Raw genomic sequence first — 20,941 nt, forward strand, 5'->3', positions numbered from 1 at the left:
CTTGGCTCTGATTGGTGCAACTCGTTCTATTCGTTCTTTTTCTGGGTCGTCCACCAACTGATGCTTCTCTGTGGAGTGGCCAGTGGTGGTCTCTTCCTAAAGCTACCTCTTGTTCCTTTACACCGCTGCTATTTTTCGTAAGTATTACTACAGAACGACTTGTTCTTTTATTCAATTTCCACTTTAATCTACGCCATACTTGCCCTTTTATTTGTTTCACATCAAGTTTATCTTTCAACAGCTGCTGTCAACTGACTTGATCGCAAAAACAGAATAGATTTGGGTAAAATAGAACTGGTTTAACTTGATCAAATGTCAGCGGTTCATCATCATCCCGCCCGCATGACGATATAGTTTCTTTGTCAATCAGCTTGCCTGCTAAATTGCATTCTTGTAATTAGATGTTTCCTTACTTCAGTGTTGCAACGCATTCTCTGTACGGTGAGTGAGGGGTGACGCAACAGTGGCAGACGATGTCCATCATGGCCCCCTTCCTATGTTTTGTTTAAGCAGTCGCTATTATGTAACCAAGTTAAAATCTGAGACCCTTTTGTCGTATTTAATTATGGATTTTGATGTTCATTGGACAACATGTGTAGATCAGCTCAGAGCTTTGTGTAAGTTTCAGCTGTGGCAAATGTACTTGCACTTTTGTGAAAGTACAAGTTCCAAAGCAAAAGTGAAAGTACTGGTTTTAAATAAATTAAAAGTAAGTCCTACTCAGAAATGTAGATTATGGCAAAAGGAAAATGATTTGTTTATTGTCTATTATATACAATAACCATCTTGGCACCAAGAAAAAATCTTAGCAAACAAAGAAGTTTGTCTTTTTTTATTAATTTAAGGCCACAGATGGATACAATCTTGCTTCTCCGCTCCGCATCTATTCCCTAATTTCACTTTACAAGCTCATAGTAGAAAGTAAATATAGTGTACCTGTGAAAAATGATTGCATATAGTTTCTGTTAGCTCTGTTTCAGACTTTCACATGTTGACATTTGGGATGCAACCATATCCAATGGTCACAATATGATATTACCACGATAGGAACCTCACGATACGATTACTATCATGATATTGTGTGGCGAAATAAAAACATTCACAATACTCTAAAAAGCAGTCAATATTCTAAAAAAAAAGCTCATGATATTAGCAAAAAGCACAATATTGTGTATCAAGGTATATGTACGTAGTTTATAATGTGTTTGGCTGAAGCAGGTAAAAAATATATTTAATGAGGTTGTACATCTTTTAATGTCGTAACATGATGTTAGTGGTATTATGGCAACTTCAATATTGCGATATCACAATATCGTGGTTATTATTACACCCCTAGTTGACACATTTATTGTCTAACTATTATGTATCTGTCCTATTTTCAATGGTAGAAAATTAATTTTATTTTTGTTTGGTCCTGACTGCACACAATCTTTCTCTTCACAGCATTGCAATGTCTACAATGTCAGAGACAAAGGAACTTTTTAGGAGAGCAGATGCTGTCTGTTTTGACGTGGACAGCACGGTTATCAAAGAGGAAGGCATTGATGAACTGGCAAAGTTCTGCGGCGTTGGGGATGCAGTCACCGAAATGTAAAGACAATCATTCCTCTTCAAAACTATGTTTTCCCCGATGTTCTCAAAGGAAACCTAACTTAATTTTTTTACTTTATAGGACTCGTAAAGCCATGGGTGGCTCGGTGACTTTCAAATCAGCCTTGACTGAGCGCCTCGCCATCATTAAATGTTCCAGGGAACAGGTCAACAAACTGATCACAGACCACCCACCACAGCTGACCCCAGGTATCAGGTATGAGAGGCAACCCCCCATGTTTGTTTTCTTTTGTTTCACTTACAGCATTGTGAAGATCAAGATTTTCCGAGAGTACTAGACTGCATTAGGAAAGTACTTCAAATTATTGAAAGCTTTGGGAAAGACACTCCAATGTATTTTGCTGAGAACATTTTATGAGCCATCTAAATGATGAGAATTTGTAATATTAGCTGTCACAAGAAGACATAGCCCACAATCTTCTTTCTACTTCATTCCATGCATGTTTGGGATGGGATTTTGTGCACTTTTAACTTAACTTTTAAACCTGTCTCATATTGTTTTGAGTTTCCTTGAGATCTTCCAGTCTATACATTTGTTGCTCTAACCATCAGATGTTATGATCTACTGAAGCACTGCCATGCCTGGACAAAAATATGCCTTTCCCACGCTAACCACAAGGATGGTGATTATCCTGATCATTGATTTCCTTTCGTGTTCATATCCAGGGATCTTGTGGAGCGCCTACACCAACGCAACATCAAGGTGTTCCTCATTTCAGGCGGCTTCCGCTGCATTGTGGAACATGTGGCCACTCAGCTAAACATTCCTTTAGAAAACATCTACGCCAACCGACTCAAGTTCTACTTCAATGGTAAGAATACTGGAGTGAGACTTCATCTCCAAAAATGTCCCCGACATGACATTACTTCAAGAAGTAATAGATTGAATGTGGTTGTGTTTAGGTGAGTACGCTGGATTTGATGAGAGCCAGCCGACAGCAGAGAGCGGGGGGAAAGGCAAAGTCATTAGCATGCTGAAGGAAAAGTACGGCTTCAAGACAGTGGTGATGATTGGAGATGGAGCCACAGATCTAGAGGCCTGCCCTCCAGCTGTGAGTATTCATGTTAATGGTTTCATTTGAATATTCAGGCTATTTATATTCATTGTATTGATAATCAATTTTCCCTCTATAGAACGCCTTCATTGGATTTGGTGGCAATGTGGTGAGGCCACAGGTTAAAGAGATGAGTTTGTGGTATGTTACAAGTTTTGGAGAGCTGCTAAAAGAAATGGAAAAGATTTGATGACCCTAAAGAGTACATTTACTCTTTATTTTTTTAAACAAATGTTATTTGCACCAGAAGGTGTATATCTGATGGTTTTATCCATCGTGAATACTCCATTTATGTAAACAGATTCTAAATCAATGTTTACGATAATCCGACCATTTCTTCTATACTTTAAAATACCCGCTGCCTGTGTGGAGGTCCAAAATCTTTGTGTTTTAGGCACTTTTTTTCATTTCAGACTTACTCCTACACAATGGGAAGTGCAATGTGGAACAAATTAATTATGTATGGATAATTGTAATCGGTCGCGTGAAGGATAGGCTGCATTGTAAAGACTTGAGTTTTAAACACAGACAAATGTTGTTGCTTGAATTGCTTTAATTCTGTGTCATTATTGCCCTAGAAAGACAAAATAAAGACAAATCTGACAATATGTTGTGGCATGAATGCCCATGTTGTGGTTTATCATGACTCCCCCTGAAAATACCTTACATCAAATTTTTAAACAAGGCATGCTTTGTTCACACAAGGCCAAAAAAGTTACACTTACAAACAAGACTAAGAAACTTGATAACCGGATTGTGTAAAAACTCCACAAAGACAGAAAAAAAAAAACCATGATGAAATTCAGTCAAAAATATTAACTTCTTGAAAATATGTATTACACATTGATATTGTCAACTTTGGAACACAAAGTTCAGATGTTATGCCAGCTAACATTTTAACGATTAACAATGACGCTCAATAAATAAAAGTCCCCCAGCAGTTACGATAGGAACAAGACTCTTAAACTTTACATACCATAGCTGCATTGTTTTATTTTATCGATATACTTTGGTAGCCTCTAATCTTGTTCATCAATAATTAGCTTCCACGTGGCAGAGTCCATGTTGGAATAAATGACAATGCAGTGGCATAATGCAGTAGAGTTGTAAGGGCTTGTTTCAAAGCAAATCTTGAACTACCCAAAATACTGAAAAGGACTGTGACACGAATGTTTGACAATCTTGTAGTTTGCGCTTGTGTCTAGGTAGATGCTTGGCAATATAAATATTGCCAAGCATTATAGATAAGAGTATTTTGGAGTTAGCAAGTACGCCCTGCAGTTCCAATGCTGTGCCACTTCAGCCTACCACAATAAGTATACTCCTGAAATGACAATAATGATGAAAGAAAGAGGCATGTAGTTTGGTATAACTGAATCGGTCGGATATGATGCTCTTGGGTCACTCAATGCGAGAGGCTTCAGTCTTCACTTCAGCGGTGATGCCTTGGTGGGGATCATAATTCGGGAATCCATATGTTGGATGAGAGGAACTGTGAGGGGAGAGGCGGATGGAAGCAACAGGTTTTAGAAACCATTTGCTCTTGTCATTTTAACTCAAAAGTCAAATATTTATTTCAGTTCCAGTCCTTAAAGGCATTTGAAGTAGATGATCTGGCCTCATAATAAAATCGGATAATTCGTTTGGCAAATATGCAATGTTGCTTGTACCATGGCTTGACAAATACTTGAATTAATCAACAAAAGCAATCACTCATCTAATTTGCTGGAGGTTTTTTTTTTCTCTAAATAGTATTTGCCCACCTGTATAGTAGACCACCTCATGCCAGCCTTCCTCTTGCCACGCACCGTTCCTTGTGTCCTCTCTGGATTGAAGGTCTTTGTACGCTGAAAGAAACAAAACTCAAGACCATTCACTACAGAAAGCACAGCTTTGTTCTGCCTCCAATGACTACATTAAATGATCAGGTTGACAAAGCAGTGGCCGACAGTCCTCCACTTATGAAAATTAGTTTAGCCAAGCCCACACCCTGCAAAAATTCAGCCAGTTTTATCCATGTCACTCGGAGTGTGGTGGCCTTACAAAAGTATTTGAGTTCAAAAAGCTTTAATCCTGTACAGTATTATTTTTCAACTCGAGCTGGTGTCTTGACATTACCCCAGAGATGATGAACCATGTAGAGGTTGCCAATCTGTGAGAAAAACCCTCCAACGGCTTCACTGTTTTGCTGGCGTAGTCGGATAGCTCTCGCCCTGCCCAAAACAACAAAACAATCATTTATATCATGTAAGGGGGGAGGGGTTGTACAATCTGGTCAGTGTACAAAGAAGAAGAGTAATCAGATATTTCATGCCCGAAAGTCAAAGACTCTTACTTTATCACAGTTATGGATTAAATAGAGTGGACATACATAAAGTGTGATGACGGTGTGAATGCAGACAATTTTTGCGATGGTGGCACTCACTGATAACATTCAGTCCGGCAAGCCCCCAAAACCTTCTTATTTACAATCTATTACAACTATCAAGCAGAATGATCATGTTTTGTCTCGCTTCAATGTTGTTCAGTTCAATGTTTGCTCATTAGACTGAACAGTTCTGTGGAGACTGTTATGAACAGGTTCTATGCGTGCAATTAATTTATGCAGTCTTACCAGTAATTACCCCACTCGATCATTGTTCCTGGCTGTGGGAAAGAACAGTGGTATGAGTCGAGTCTGTTTGCTGCTCTGTGCACAATACAGCAATGGAGCGGCTGATAATAACCAAGTGATGTCGTGAGACAATGAATCCATCATGAAATTTGTTGCCAATATTATTCTATTATCAATTTGTTGTTGCCCTAAAGCAGAGCTCCAGTGTTAGCGCAGATTAGCATTAACAGACAGAATTACCGGCCCACACAACCGATAAGCGTGGAACATGCACAGATCCACTCGTGTATTTTACAAGTCAAATTTGATTGCTTGGTAATGAAGTGTTGTGAAAACACAAATAATGCTTTTATTGTTTCTTAGTACTCACCCTGAGTTGGTAGGATCTCAGCTCGTAGACGTTGGGTCCCTCTCTAGGAACTGGCTCATTCCAGAAACTGAACTCCAGTAGAAGCTGGTTTCTGCGAGAGAGCAGCATTTTACCACGCTCCTTTCTGTACTCTGTGAACTCCTGCAGTTGGGATAAACATGAGTCAGTACAAACGGGCTCTATTCACTGATGGGATAAACAACAGAATAGGTGGGAAGAAATCCTGCTGACCTTGTTCTGGCGTAGTTTATTCATCACCTCTGTCAGAGCTGGGTAACCACCTCTGTAACGCCACAGGTGAACTGGGCAAAAAATAAATAAAAAAAAGATCTTTACTGTGTCATATACAACAGTTAACTAGAGTGGGAATCCGAAAATGTCATAAATAGCAAATTCGCACATTTATTTTGTACCTTCTGCCATCTAGTGGACGAGTATTTAATTGTTCATTTGTAGAAAAAAAAAATGTATGGAGCAATTATTTCTCACAGCACATCTCACTTATGTGCTACCATACAATACATATGGAGACATTTTGCTATGATGCAATATATTTGGCAGTGATGATCCTACCAGCCTGGTCTTGTTCTCCATACCAAGTATTCCAGGTGCCCACCAGCTCACAGGGGTAATACTTATCAGCATGGATGGAGGGCAAGACTTCCTCACTGTGACAAAAAAATATGTATAATTTCTCAAACAAATCAAACTATATTCAGCTAGGACTCTAGCACTATTTAATCAAGAATAGTTTTGCAACCATACCTAAAATCATAAATATGTTTCATGTTAAAGTTCAAGTGGTGTTTATAGTTGCAGAACCTAAATAGAAGCCAACTACTAAAAGTACTTGGCCTGTAGACGTCTAAGTTATGCGCAGATGACTTGCAGCATAGCAGCTCTTTAAACACCTCACAAGAATAGAACACACAGATTTATTTTTACTGGCTGCACCACACTTGGCACACATGTCTCAGTGATATGCTTCTAACTCATGCTGAGCAAAATATTTTAGGATTAAACAATAAAAATACAACTTACCAGAGTTTGTTATATGCTTCAAGGCACTCAGGCTTGACATTATGGACTGAAAACAGAGATACATTTCAATAATTCTACCAACTTAAGGATGTTTGTTCTGAGAAATGTGCAATGTACTTACACTGGATTTTGTAAAGGTTACTTTCCTCATTTTTAGTCAGTAGGGTTGAGTGTGCATCTTTCCTAGGATCAACTTTTCTGACAAAGAGTGATTTGAACCAGCTGTCTTCTTTAGTGACGCCGGATGTGGAAAAACCTCTGCAAAATAAAAAATAAGTTAAAAAGACCGAAGATGCTTGATGCCATGTAAGTATCACATCACATGATCACACCCTGATACACAAGGACTTTCGTGTATACAGTAGGTAGCATCCAAGTAGCAAATTGACCTTGAGCATCTGACAAACACCACGGCACAACTTAAAAAGTGTGTTTCCTTTGACTAAGTAAATACACAGCGTTTATCTAATTTCGTAAAATAAAACATTGCAGAGTGAGTGTTTTTCATGTGGTTTAGTTCGGATGGACCGCTACTCAACTACTTAGCGCATCGGCAGCTAGCTTGCACAGACACATCATGTCAACCTCCGATGCTAACACACAAATAACAGACTACAACAAACAATGAAACGTGTCATGCATCTTGCTGACGAGCCGACCTGCTCCAAACGAGAAGATGCTTGGTGGACTGGGCCCCGTTTTTAGCCCGGGCCAAGCCGGTGCTTGCTCTCTGAAGGACTCCAGTCGCCATCTTCCATTAGAGCAAGAGGGGTCTGCTTTTGCTGTGGATAACCTCAAGCGTTGTTCACACTGTTGACCGTTAGGTGGCGACAGAGTACTTTAAAGCGCCACAGGGCTCATGTGGTCGAGTCGAAGTCTAGAAGAAGGAACCAGGGTGACGTATGGCTAGCGTCACTATTTGGGCTCGTTGTTCAAAATGCAAAAGTAAAAATGTCCTACATTACCGACATCTATCAGTGCAGGCCTACCGTTATTGACTCAGTAGCTAGCAGATTTACATCACTGATTTAATATCTCTCTTCCCTTGTACACCCTAAGATAAATGTCCTCCTTCAGTGCACATAACAGTTTCAGTTTTAATCCAATTTGTCCTGGATGATGTTTACCATCCATCCATCCATCCATGCATCCATCCATGCATCCATCCATGCATCCATCCATGCATCCTGGTGATCCTGAAAGGGGGATCCTTCCATCTGTGGTCCCTTCTCAAGGTTTCTCATTTTTCCCCTGGTAGGGGTTTTTGAGTTTTTCCTTGCCCTTTTGGGAGCCCAAGATCAGGGGATGCTTTGAGAATAATTGTCAATTGATTGTCTATGTGAAGCCCTTTGAGACTGCTTGTGATTTAGGGCTATACAAATAAACTTGACTTGACTTGACTTGCATCCATCCATGCATCCATCCATGCATCCATCCATCCATCCATCCATGCATCCATCCATCCATCCATCCATCCATCCATCCATCCATCCATCCATCCATCCATCCATCCATCCATCCATCCATCCATCCATCCATCCATCCATCCATCCATCCATCCATCCATCCATCCATCCATCCATCCATCCATCCAGCCAGCCAGCCAGCCAGCCAGCCATCCAGCCATCTTCTTCCGCTTATCCGGGGTCGGGTCACGGAGGCAGCAGCTTTAGGAGGCCCTCCCAGACTTCCCTCCCAGCTCACCAATGTCCTTTGTGAGGTCAAGTTGTATAGAAAATTGACAGATGGATCAAATTTGAAAACATGATGCAGCCATCATATATCAGACTTTAATTCTTGGGCCACAGGCTCCATACTAGCACAATGTTTAATGAAAGTTTGACATTTTTTTTTAGTATTCAGGCACCATACAATCTACAATGAAAACATTTACATTCATCTGATTTATTGTGACTCACCAGAACTCGTCTTACTGTGTTTAATTGCGCAGGTGGAAATATCTCATTTATCACTGTAATGTGTTCAAGAAACTCGCTGACCTCATTCACCTCACGCACGGGGCCTCTCATTTGTCATGGACGGGAGAACATGGGTGTAATTGATAGAAATAATCTTGATTGTGATCTCTGTAGGTGATTTATGAAGCGTGATGACGAACTCTGAAGCTGAAACACAGTTTGCACTGTTGTCTTATAGAAGTTATACAATGCACTTGTGCTTATTTGCTTTGATGATTTGAGATAAATACACTGGATGTTAAGACAACAGACTTAAAAAAAATGTTACAATAAGAATACTATATAAAAATATATAAAAACTGTATAAATACTGTATGATAAACTAAAATATAACAATTGTATTTCAATTTCATTTCTGAGTTCATCAGACTGCTCCTTATAATGAGCATCCTGGCACAAAGCCACACAATGGTGATGCCACTGAAATTACATTCTTTCATTATTATTTTAAAAAGCAACCCTCATGAGGATAATGGATGGATGCATGAAAGGGTCAACTGTACTACGAGTACATTTGATAAAGTACAACCATTTCAAAAACACCTACCACAACATTACGTAAGAGGGCGCCATAACTCAAAGTATACGGTATTTATGACTGGAAATAACACATGCACACACCACACACACACACACACACACGAACACACACTACACACACACAAACACACAAACACACAAACACACAAACACACAAACACACAAACACACACATAGTCTCTATTGAAACTGAATCTTCAATGTAATTTGTCTGGAGCAGACCACGGCGGCTTTGGTGGTGGGATCGTAAGCACTGTGGAATTCAGAACAGTTGAGATTGATTTATTATTTGATAGTGTGACAATGAAACTAACAGGGTCCATATTTTCAAAGCCTCGTTGGCTGTAGGATAAGCAGCACTTGGAATTCAGCAACTATAGATGTCTTTGTCTTAAGTTCAAGAACATGAATCACAGACGAATATTTTCTCCGTGAAACATTTTTGTAAAACCAAAGGCAATTTGCCGACTTGTCTGGGAATTCCAAGTATGATCGAACGTTGTTTTTGTGTTTTCTTTTCTTTTCTTCTATCAAGGTGTTTTGTGTCAGGCAGAAACATCAACTTTACTTTTGTATTTCAGGAGTTTAAATAACATTAAAAGGATGCTTTGTTGCACTTATAGTGTTGTGTCATTCATTGCACCTCACAAAACCCCACAAACACAGCAGAGCACTTACAACATATTTATTATTTTCAATGGCCTGATCAGTACGCACTTGTGTTTGGAAACTTTCACAAGGGGCCTCATATTAGTAATGGGAAAAGTGAGGTCAACACGAGACAAAGAGCTCTCAATGTACCGAACATTTACTGTGCAACATTGCTTGGTACAGTTACGCATAATGCAAGACAAACTTTAACCTTCGGTCTTGCATCATAGTCTGAAATGTGCTCATTTGTTGAGATGGTTTAATAGGACATTAAATATGTCGGTGTGTATTCTGGCAAGTGAAAGGTTTTAAGTCAAACAGTGAGTTTTCACACCTTCAAGCCACATACAATTTCTTATGACCTATAACAGCTAAAGGACACAAGCATTAGGGTTAGCAAGCTAATTTTTTTTTTTTTGCTATTTCTCCAATATTTGTTCTGGTTGTTTGCTTCCATGTGACTTTTGCCACATCAGATATTCTCAAATTTCATTCCTGGACACAATCATTTTCTATAAACCAGATTCAAAGAAGAGCAGCTGTGAAAACAGAAGACACGAATCCTCCACTAATACTCCAGAAACCACAGATGCCATTTATCAGTTTAGAACCCATATGGATAAATCCTTCACCCAAGCCTCTCAAACTCAAATGTTATATCTCGTGCCAAATGATTAGAGCTGTGCAGACATCTTTAGTTTATGTTCACATGGAAATTCAAAAGCTTGGCCTATTCGAAAAGATTGGCCAGTCACGGGTTGAGAAAGCGCATTGACAGATGCCAGGTGTCATCGAAAAAAGTCAATTCTTCTTATTAAAAATATATCAGAATGTCTCAATTGTTTAGTTGGTCAGAACCAGATTGTGGAAATTCTTTAGTCACTATGAATACCCTAATCAGCAAATGTAGCAATCAACCTGAGCTTTCTCTTATTATCTTTGGCGTAGCTGTGTATTTGGGATTTAAACGCTCTCCAAGAAACACTGTTGAACTTACAATGTGGATGTATTGTGAGTGTCGTGAGTCTCCACTCCCTAATTTATCTGGGCGCCAAAGCCAGGAAATTCAGCACACAGTGGCACTAAAAGATTTGTTTTACTTGAGAAAGTAGACTAAAATCCTGGAAACATTTCTGTTTATATGTGGCTATAATATTATAGATAAGAAATCGCTAATTACCAGAGCATGCCCAGATTGTTTTTTTTCCCCCATAGCAATGTATCATATGTGACTCTGTAATGGCATGGGTTGGAAGGACAGCGAACGCTACATTACGTCTCGCCACTGGTAGCGTAGGATTCCCTCGCTGACTTTTCTGAAGTTCTCACTTCAAGACCCTGTAAAATGAATTTTGGCATTTCTTTTCCCCAGTTACAGAATGATCCGTCCATCCATCACTAACGGACGCCCATTTTGAGGTAGAAGGATGAGGGACTAGAAAGTTCAAAAAAAGGCCTTGCTGAGGATGGATGGAAGTGATTTTTTTGTCCGTGTGTGTAATCGTTCCTACCCGGGTCAATTGCTGACTAACCTTTCAGTACGTCACTGACAAATTCCAATTTCACTGACGACTGGCAGAAACAGAAACACGCTCCTTTGTCTTACATGTGTAATCCACACAAACACTAAAATATGAAACTGGAAATGTCAGCCCACCTCGGCGTGTTTCAAGCTAATTGCTAAAAATCTATTTCCCAGGAGGGTGCGGATTCACACATTCAGCTGACAGCATTTGAGAGCAGAAACAACAGCTTGATTTGTCTCTATGTGGAAGCTTGATTTGGCAAGATTGTTAAAAACACTCTTCTCTGTGGTGTGTCAAATACAGAAGACCCTAATTTTCACTGTACTAAGACTTTCATGTCCTTTTACATCCGCCCTGTAATTGGCTTGTGATAAGTCCACATTGTAGTCTGCCTTTCGACTTAAATCATCTGGGATGGACTTCAGCCTTACGTGACACTGAACAGGATATGTGGAACAGAATATGGATGGATACAAAACGCTATGACTGAATGTTTATATCTCAATCCATGAGCGCTCTCTTGGCATTTCCCAGGTCTTCTGTGATTTGGCTGGAAACAAAAAAAAAAGTACAATCAAGTAAAAATGACAACATACTCAGACATTGCATGCGAATGCTTGATAAATACAAATCACAGAGTAAAATTCAACTATGACCCCGGTACTGTGAAAAGCATAGAGAATGCAATCAGAACAAGTTGATTGGATGCTTGGTAAGTGCCGATTGTGAGGTCATGTAATGACATCATTGCCACATTACTGCTGGCTGATGAAAACCTGTAACTGTTATACAGCAAGAAAAAAAAGAACAATTCATAAACACTCATCATTATTCTTAAGTCGCTTTAATGCCAGAAGCAGAAAGCAGGCACTATGTTACGGTACATCCACAAGAATACTTAGAATTGGATAAAAACTTTGTATAATCAAAATGGACTTTGGAATTCAGCATGAGAAAAGCTAATTAGTTTTTAAAATTGAAATAGAAGGAATGGCGCCCTGGAAAATGTTGTGCGAATATGGTGATTCATGGAGTTGAACTCTGTCAATCTTTCCTGTTGCAATATTGCACTTGTTCTTCCAGCCAGTCGGTGCAGGTTTGAATGAGGGAATCTCGAAGGCTAAGATGTCATGACAGCTCTCTTGTGCCAGGTCTTCTTTCACATATATCATGTTTGCCTGGAAGCAATTTAGACTTTACGTCACAAGAAAAGCACACAAAAAGGTATCCACAGATTGGTATGTTTTTTTCCAAACAGAGTGAAGTCAGATTTAAATTTTTAACCAAATAGCAAATAAAGTGCAAGGAGCTGTCGTCATACTGCTCAAAGCGGACATTTTTAGGGAACATGTTTTCAAGATATGATGGATGAATTTGGGGCTTAAATATTTTCTCACTGTTTCCATCCTTAACGTTCACCGGTGTCTACACACGACGAGCTTTCTCACGATTTTCCTGGGAAAATAAATTCTTTTTCAAACATTTTACCACCGCCATGGAGTGGAATATGTTTTCATGTCCATTTGTTGCAAAAACTTATTTCAGTCACATATTCTATGAAATATCGATGTGCCGAGCAAGAATACAATACTTTCAGTGCAGATCTGTGAAACTAATGGTATAAATCTTGATTTTCCTTTTTGCAAGCATTGTACTTTATTATGTACTGCAACATCAAATCTGAGAAACTGAAATAATACTCGACTTTGCAACTTAGTAATAATTATGGGGAGAAATAATTAGACCCACAGCAGATGTTTGCAACAGCTGACTACTATTCATTTTTCCCTGAAAATATTAATATATTTCACCACCTGTGGTGCTGTAATGAAATAATTCCCAGATTCTTATGGAATTTCAGGCCCGAGTTGAACACCTGTTCCTGCATCAAGAAAAATGATACATCTATGCCAAATAATCATGCAAAAGCCCTCTATGCCTCTGAAAGCCCTCACAAGAAATCTGCTGGTATATCGACTGCCATATAAGGAGAGTTGTTCAGTGATTGTCTGTAAATAAACACCTTCTTTGTGGTGTCACTATGAGCTATCAAGACTTACTGTATTGTCAGCTGGGATAGTCTCTGGGAACTGGATGTTCAGGGTCACATTGACCTAGAGCCTATCCCAGCTGGTATACCATGAAATCAATGGTTGGATTTGCAAATATGGGAGCCAAGAGGAGCCAAGCCCCACCTCAGCTCCCATAAAAAAAAACAGTAAATCCCTAAGAACTGTAGGAATTTTCACACATAATAAATGCCAATCATATTAACGAGACATTTACAAAATGCAGGATTCACTTGACAACATCATACGGGATTCCAGCAATGACACATGTACGCTGTCAGTGGTTCTTTTCACGTTCTTAGCATTTTGCATGGAACATTTACTTTTAAAAAATGAAAATGTATCTGGGGTTCTTCAGTTCCATAGCGTTTCAAATTGCATCATTAAAAGAGGCTGTCATATTACTTGATTCTAATCATTTCATCCCAGCCAAATTCAAGCAACACGTTTGGAAGAGCAATATAAACCAAATGATGAAAGACAAAAACCTTGCCAAAAGTCAACTCAGTCATGGACAACACAAGAACGGTTCCAATATCCATGAATGGTTCAAATCCTCATACGGACTAAAACATCATTTATAAAATATGTATATATTGTTATAGAATGAGTATTATGCTTACCTCGTCTATCTCTCTAGCCATCTGTCATCTGTCAATCCATCCATCTATCTGTCTATCCATCTGTCTGTCTTGCAACCATCCATCTAGCATCTATTAAACCTGGATTTGTTCACTTTTGATAGTGTGGTATGTAACAAACGAGTAATAAATGAAATGTCATCTTACACTCAACCATTACTGAATACCTCATCGGATCATCTGTCAACATGTTTAAAGGAGAACATGTAATATTTTAGTCAAGTATTCTATTGCATGAAGTAAGACATCTGAATGTTATTACGGAAAAACATTGGATCCGAGAATGAAATTAAGAAGTATAGGAAGTTTGTTCCGTTACAGACCTTTTGAATCTGCCAGCTCCAGCAAGTTGACTGATATGTCTGATGTCATGACACGAGACACCAAGTTTTTTTAAGGTGGAAAAAAAAGGATTGATCCAATAGACGCCACGGGGGAGCCTAATGTGCTCATGCAATGTCAATCTGTGCGGCATGTTTTCTCCCAATCGACCCATATGTACTTTTCTTTACAGTCTCAAAATCTTGGCAAATGCCGCAGAGTTCTTATAGTGTTTTTTTTGTCTTTAGCGCATGGTTTCAAACGATAATATTGAGCTCTGCAATGATTGATTAGGAACAATGTCATTGTTTTCTCTTGTACACATTATCAGTGTAAATAGATGGAACTGACTATAGATGGAAAAATAATGTAATGAGTAAGTCCTACGTCAAACGTTAACCCCATTGAGGCTACTCCGAATGAACAACTGTGACAGTTATTAATAATTGAACAAAAATAGCTTTACAAATTAACCTCAGAATACTTCTCAGCACAATACAAAATGAAGGTTTTAGCGACTCTCAAGTTGAAAGGCATCAATCATGCTCAATAAACAAGGATACTCTCACAGTTCTGCATTGTGTGAAGCAGATAAAAAAAAAAAAACAGATGGTTTTACTTGAAGAGGAAATCCCATCAGATTTATTTTTCTGTGGCTTGTGCTTGTTCGATAAACTTCTCATGTTGCGTCATGTTTATTGTGCAGATACACACATCTTTGGACCAACAGGGACAAACTGCTTTTCTGCAATTCAACTGCGTTGAACATTTACTTTTGATAATGTTGGTAAGCTGGATTTCCCATTGACCTTTCTCAACCATTATTTTTGTGATGTAATCGTTCAGGTTAGTGCAGTTTTGCAAAGCAAAAGCACTTATAATGATATGCAGCATGCATGTGTGTAATTGCTTCATCCTTTCATGTGCTGTATAAAATCCACAAAGCTATCCTGGAAAAGATTGCTGATGTCTGTTTTAAACTCTCTACAGCTAAATATTGGGAATAGGCCTGTCCTGGAACCTGCAGCAATTTAATTGGTGATTTTGATTCTGTTGGAGCAGTTGTTGGGCAAAGAATTAAACAGCACTGTTTTGTCTGTGAAGCCATTCCCATAGAATACGAAACTGTGGCAGCTGCCAGGTGGTGTCTTCATTTAACAAAATTGTCTCAGCTCTCACCAATGTACTCTAGGATCAGTTTGTGTTCAGTTAGATTTTTTTTTTTTTTTTTTTTGAAAAACAGACTTGATGGGGAAACATGGGGCATGAGTCATCTTCACATTTGTTTGCATTTTGTTACAAGTTTTCATCTAACTTTTAGAACAAGTAACTAGGGTGGGACTGGAGTTACAGTTTTAGATTTTGAATGTGTCATCTTACTTAAAGGAGCCATAATATTCCTTTTCACCCTCACTTTTCTCATCGGTCCTTATTGAGGCATATCCTTCTTTTGGAATAGCTATATTAAAAAATGCAAATGAATTCTTTGGAGGTTGCTGAGTGATTTTTCAAGAGATAAATTGACAATAACAAAAAGAATCTGGAGATTTGTGCAGTCATATTACTGCCCCCCCCTCCCCTCGGACATTTGGCTGAATTCCAAATTGCACTCAAGGATGATAACTGTTGAGTTGGCAGTATATAGCGGCCATCTTAAAAAAAATATTTGCCTGACAATGTATGATTAGACATCCTGTTTTCACTTATGCACCCATTAGAGTAACTAATTGGCATGTGGGATTTAATTGCACACTCGTATTACCATTTATTTTTCAACTGAAATGGTGAGCCATTGTACTCAAGTTTGTCAAAACATACAACATTCTTGAGAAATACAATTTCTGTTTGTTTTCTGACCGTGAAGTGGGCATCCATCTCTGCTAACCTGCAATTGTAACATCCAAAAGACCAAACACTCAGACAGATTCATCGTTCTGTGGTTGATATCAACCTTGAAATAAAAGTATTTTGTTTCGTTTCTACACGGATGGTAATCGTTTCATTGTGCGTCCGTATTCTCATTTTCTAGATCATTTATCTTATAAACATTTATCATCATTAAGTTTGATGACGCATTAATGTCATTGTTTATTTTCATTACATTTCCTCGAGCCAAACAGATCTTTTATTCAGCTCGTTTATTGAATGTAAATATTTTGTGTGGTTTACACGTATATTTACACGAATTCCACTTTTAGCGTTGCAGCCCAACCATAGTAAAATGAGCTCTTGAATGTTATGTTGTTGCTGATTTGTATATAGTCAAATAAAAAAAAAATACATCATGATATACTGAACTCTGCTTTTGGCTTTGTCATTTCATGTACTGAGTGATGAAAAACATGCCATGTAGTATGTGATGACAGCATGACCAATTCAAGATTTTATTTAAGGAGGTCAATACAGATAAAACTTCCTTGCGCCATTATAGTCAAATTGATAAAAATCATCCAGTCATTTGGTGACATCATTCATCATACACTATATCCTGTGCTTATGTTTTTGTCCTTCAAATGAATTAGTAAACTAAGCACATGATGTCAAGATACAAGCAATGAACTGCATATTCCAAAAACATATTTCTTTCATGTATGTGTTTGGCTTATTTATTGGTATCCTCCCTGACATAAAAAAAAAATATCAATAAAAATAACAGCACTTAAGGTGTTTTGTGCCACTTGCTTTGCCAATACTGGACTTGCTGTGTGATGATTTAAGAGCTGAGGCATGAGCGGACACCAAAAGGTTTCCAAGTGATGATGTAAAGACAGGAAACAGGGGCCTTAAATTAGGCCACAAGCTTTCCACTGTTGTTTTGCACCTTGTTCACAGAGGTGACAGAACGCTGACAGTTTTTTCTTGTGCTAGCCAGGGACCTCCTTAGTACGGCATTGGATTGCCAAAAGTAAACAAAGCACACATTTTCTGTCACGGTGGCTGGCAAAACATTTTAGCACCTCTTAACTTTCAAAAGACGGCTGTGAATGTAAGACAGAATTGCTATTAGTAACCTTGGTATCGGTGCCCGGTATCTGTCTTTAGTTAATAGGCTAAAAACATGTTTTTCTTCCCTGTCAAATTTCATTTTCATTTTATTGACCAGGCTCATTGTCACAGGAATATCCGATACACCTGCACACCACTCCAAAGGGGAAAAGTGAAGATACTAAATTGTCTGTAGGTTTGAATATCAATATATGTCTGCGTGCTGAAATCGAATGGCGACCAGTCCAGTGTATTCCCCAAAAGTCAGCTTGGATAGGCTTCAGCACACCCGTGACCCAAGATAGGCTAAGCAGTACACAAAAAAATGGATAGACAAATGAATTAAGTTAAACTAAATGAAGTCACAACCTGGAGATAATGCTTAGTAATTTGTCTATTGTGAATTGCAAATGAGCAACGAGGACACACATGTTAAAAGTATAACGGATCACTTGCTGAGCTGTGATGTGATCACGGATGTGTGAATATCACTTCATAAGTCTTGCAAGTGTGACTGAATTGTAAAAAGAGCCTGTCTTGTCAAGGGTGCGGAATCACATTCAGAGTGTTGGAGGGTCACGGCAATGACAGCCAAGATCAACAGTCTTGACATATTTTGTGCTTTTCGTATCTTTGGATCCATCAGTCTTTGCTGCAATAAGCATTTGTGCATTGTTTCACTGTGCTAGTATACTCTTTATCGTCTTTCTAGAGGCTCAGTATTCTAGTTTTCCAATTATTTCTAAAGCTGGTTTAAGGTAAAAGTTGGGCATTATTATTTTTGTAAGGACAGACGAAAATTTTGAGGAAAACCCATAAAGTAAAACATTCATATTAGTCAGTCCCCACATTTATCCTCATTTCCACTGGATAATTTATTCATTTTCTTAAAGTTTTCCCTTAACTCATTTTATGTGCTCATATTTCCCACTTTCTTAGATTTATAAAGCATTTGAATAATGAGGTTATTTTTAAATCTTGAACTTTGCATTTCATGATGAATTCAATATCTTCTTGAAGTACCGTATATCTCTCTTGCAACATTCTTTTTTTATTCTCTCATTGACAACTGCTTGAAAGAAAATTACTCAATGTGATCCAGATGAAACTATACCCACAAATTTTCACTCGATTTATTTGGGTTACAAAACAGAAAAATCCCTTCCCTGCTATAAAGATGAAAGTTGTTTTCTGAGTTAGACCTACTGAAACTAAGAAAACATCTTTTCTATGCAAGTTTGTTCTTTTGGTTCTGAACATTTGTTTTCTAAACAAACATCCATCTTTATTGCTCTACAGTGATAAAATATTACAGAAAATCAAACATTTTTTTAAGTTGCTGTAACTATACCTCAAAATGTAATATATTCATGGTATTATGATCAAGTCTATCAGGACGTGAAACATTCAAGAACCCCTCTCAATACCTATAGAAATTTAAATAAGATAAATTGAAAGGGTGGACATCTGATTATACTCAATGTCTCCACATGCTGAGCAGACCAAAAAGAGCTGCAGAACAAGCGCTGTGTTGGGAAAACTGGATTGTTTTCATTTCTCCAGTCACAACAATCTCACTTACATTAGACGTATTAGAGAACAATGATGCCAAGCCCTTCCTGAACCCTTTCAGAGGACCGTTCACATACATGATGCAGTGGTTGTGTCTCATTAAACATCCATATCTCTGTGCCAACATCCACATCCAGAAATGAACATGCCAACCTAAAGTTATCTGAATGTGAGAACAACAATGTGGCCAATAAAAGGTCCGGAAAAGGCCTCGGCAGCTGAAAAGTCAATGCCCTAAAAGTCACACACGATTTTGACCCGACGGCACGCACGATGACAGGTTATTACAAGAAACCTCAGCTATAGAGCCATGAAAACTCAGTTCTCCCAATTTTGCTTATATATTTTTGCAACACATTCCTAAAAAAAGGCATCGGCTTGACCACCATTTTAGCTCTCAGCCTGGGAGAAAGACAAATCCAGCTTCCCACCTATTGATATTAATGTGACTTTACCACATTTGGAAAAAAATATGACAGCATCAGTTTCAACCTGGAATCTTTGCGTTTCTCCGGCAGCTCTTCGCTTTGACTTGGACATTCACTTTTTCATTGATTTTCATTTTACGTATTTTATGTGCCCTCTCTGCCCTGGTGATCCTAAAAGGGGGATCCTTCCATCTGTGGTTTCTTCTCAAGGTTTCTCATTTTCCCCTGGTAGTTTTTTTTTTTTTTTTTTTAGTTTTTCCTTGCCCTTTTGGGAGCTTAAGATCAGAGAATAATTGTCAATTGTTTGTCTATGTGAAGCCCTTTGAGACTGCTTGTGATTTAGGGCTATACAAATAAACTTGACTTGACTTGACTTGACTTGATCATTTCCATTGCATGTAAAGCAGCATTCCGCAACTGACTTTTGTGGTTCTATTGTATTCATCAAATGTAATTGCTTAATTTCTCACACTAAAAACCTGTGCGGTACATTCCTTCTTCTATTGGCCCTAATAATTCCATTCAGGGGCAGCATAAGGAAGCTTTAACAATGTCAAGGAAGTGTGTTTGTCTGCATGAGGGAAATGAGTGTAACACTACTTAAGCATTACCAAGAAATGGGTTAAACACTGCAGTCAAATTCTACCCTACAGTTTCCACACAATGTATGTTTCCAAATGGTAATAGAGCAGGAAATTTTACTGTTATCCTCTTATGATAACGTCACTGTTTTAGGAGCAAGTTTTCCCATGTCTTAAGTTAACCTCACAATGGCTTGTCACCATCGCACTTAATGACTACGATATCTTAAGTGTGTCTTTCACTGGAGATCAAGTGACATGATGAAAAGCCATGTCGTCAGTGTTGAAACTGCCCAAGAATTTCAGACAATCTTTGCGGTGTATCAAACATTCCTAAATCTGATTGCTTTAACCAAAAGCCTGAGAACTATGATAAGGCTAAAATTAGACATTCTATAATTATTAAAGTATTAAATACTATGGTGTTGGGCAAATGTACGCCGTCATTGATGTGTTCTATTGTATGTCAGATCTCACAATGCTTTTTTCTTTCTTTTTTTTTTTTTTTTGCATTTGCTTATGGAATTTTCTGGACTTTGTTTGATGCTTAATGACTGGGATTGACCTCATTATACAAACAAAAATGATTAGTCTACTTCAATGTAGCTCTACGACCGCATGTTTATTTGATACATGACAGATCTCAGAGTCAAAGCCTAATTCGTAACACTTAATCATAGTGAGGAGCCAAAAGTGCTGCACAAAATCTAGCCACTTTTGGAAACTTCCATCTTTCTACTTTTAATCCTAAAGTTTAATTTTGATGTGAACAAACACGTTTATTTTGAAGTCCCATTTTGAAACCTTTTTATGACTCAAATAAATAATTAATAATAACTATTATGACGTGCATACATTCCTTGATTCCGTGAGTTCTTTTCCTTGGACGGATATTAAATATAATCACATTTATTAAACAAGTTGGGCTCATATGAAACTTGGATGTTCTGCTCAATT

General features: G+C 38.3%; 2 protein-coding genes across 2 annotated transcripts; one reads left to right on the top strand and one right to left on the bottom strand.

Annotated features, from left to right (window-relative positions):
• The first annotated feature begins 28 nt into the window (after positions 1-28).
• On the top strand, positions 29-3,274 carry psph (phosphoserine phosphatase). The gene is made up of 6 exons (XM_085916428.1): positions 29-137; positions 1,444-1,590; positions 1,673-1,807; positions 2,278-2,423; positions 2,515-2,663; positions 2,746-3,274. Exons 1-6 carry the CDS (start codon positions 61-63, stop codon positions 2,854-2,856), a joined length of 765 nt encoding a protein of 254 aa, XP_085772554.1. The 5' UTR covers positions 29-60; the 3' UTR covers positions 2,857-3,274.
• Positions 3,189-7,492, bottom strand: nipsnap2 (nipsnap homolog 2). The gene is made up of 10 exons (XM_085916427.1): positions 7,351-7,492; positions 6,813-6,949; positions 6,692-6,737; positions 6,224-6,318; positions 5,882-5,952; positions 5,651-5,791; positions 5,281-5,312; positions 4,785-4,879; positions 4,430-4,513; positions 3,189-4,158 (listed from the first exon to the last, which is right to left on the bottom strand). The coding sequence occupies exons 1-10, from the start codon at positions 7,440-7,442 to the stop codon at positions 4,094-4,096; spliced, it is 858 nt and encodes a 285-aa protein (XP_085772553.1). The 5' UTR covers positions 7,443-7,492; the 3' UTR covers positions 3,189-4,093.
• Between the last annotated feature and the right edge of the window lie 13,449 nt (positions 7,493-20,941).

This window comes from Syngnathus leptorhynchus, chromosome 7 (genome assembly GCF_054491065.1).
Source record: "Syngnathus leptorhynchus isolate UIUO chromosome 7, UIUO_Slep, whole genome shotgun sequence".
Taxonomy (NCBI): Eukaryota; Metazoa; Chordata; class Actinopteri; order Syngnathiformes; family Syngnathidae; genus Syngnathus; species Syngnathus leptorhynchus.

Coding starts and splice junctions, on each gene's coding strand:
- nipsnap2 (XM_085916427.1), bottom strand. CDS start 7,442: ATGGCGACTGGAGTCCTTCAGAGAGCAAGCACCGGCTTGGCCCGGGCT. Junction 6,738..6,812: donor TAACCTTTACAAAATCCAGT/GTAAGTACATTG, acceptor CTCTGTTTTCAG/TCCATAATGTCAAGCCTGAG. Junction 5,313..5,650: donor TGAGATCCTACCAACTCAGG/GTGAGTACTAAG, acceptor TCTTTCCCACAG/CCAGGAACAATGATCGAGTG.
- psph (XM_085916428.1), top strand. CDS start 61: ATGCTTCTCTGTGGAGTGGCCAGTGGTGGTCTCTTCCTAAAGCTACCT. Junction 1,808..2,277: donor CAGCTGACCCCAGGTATCAG/GTATGAGAGGCA, acceptor GTTCATATCCAG/GGATCTTGTGGAGCGCCTAC. Junction 2,424..2,514: donor ACTCAAGTTCTACTTCAATG/GTAAGAATACTG, acceptor GGTTGTGTTTAG/GTGAGTACGCTGGATTTGAT.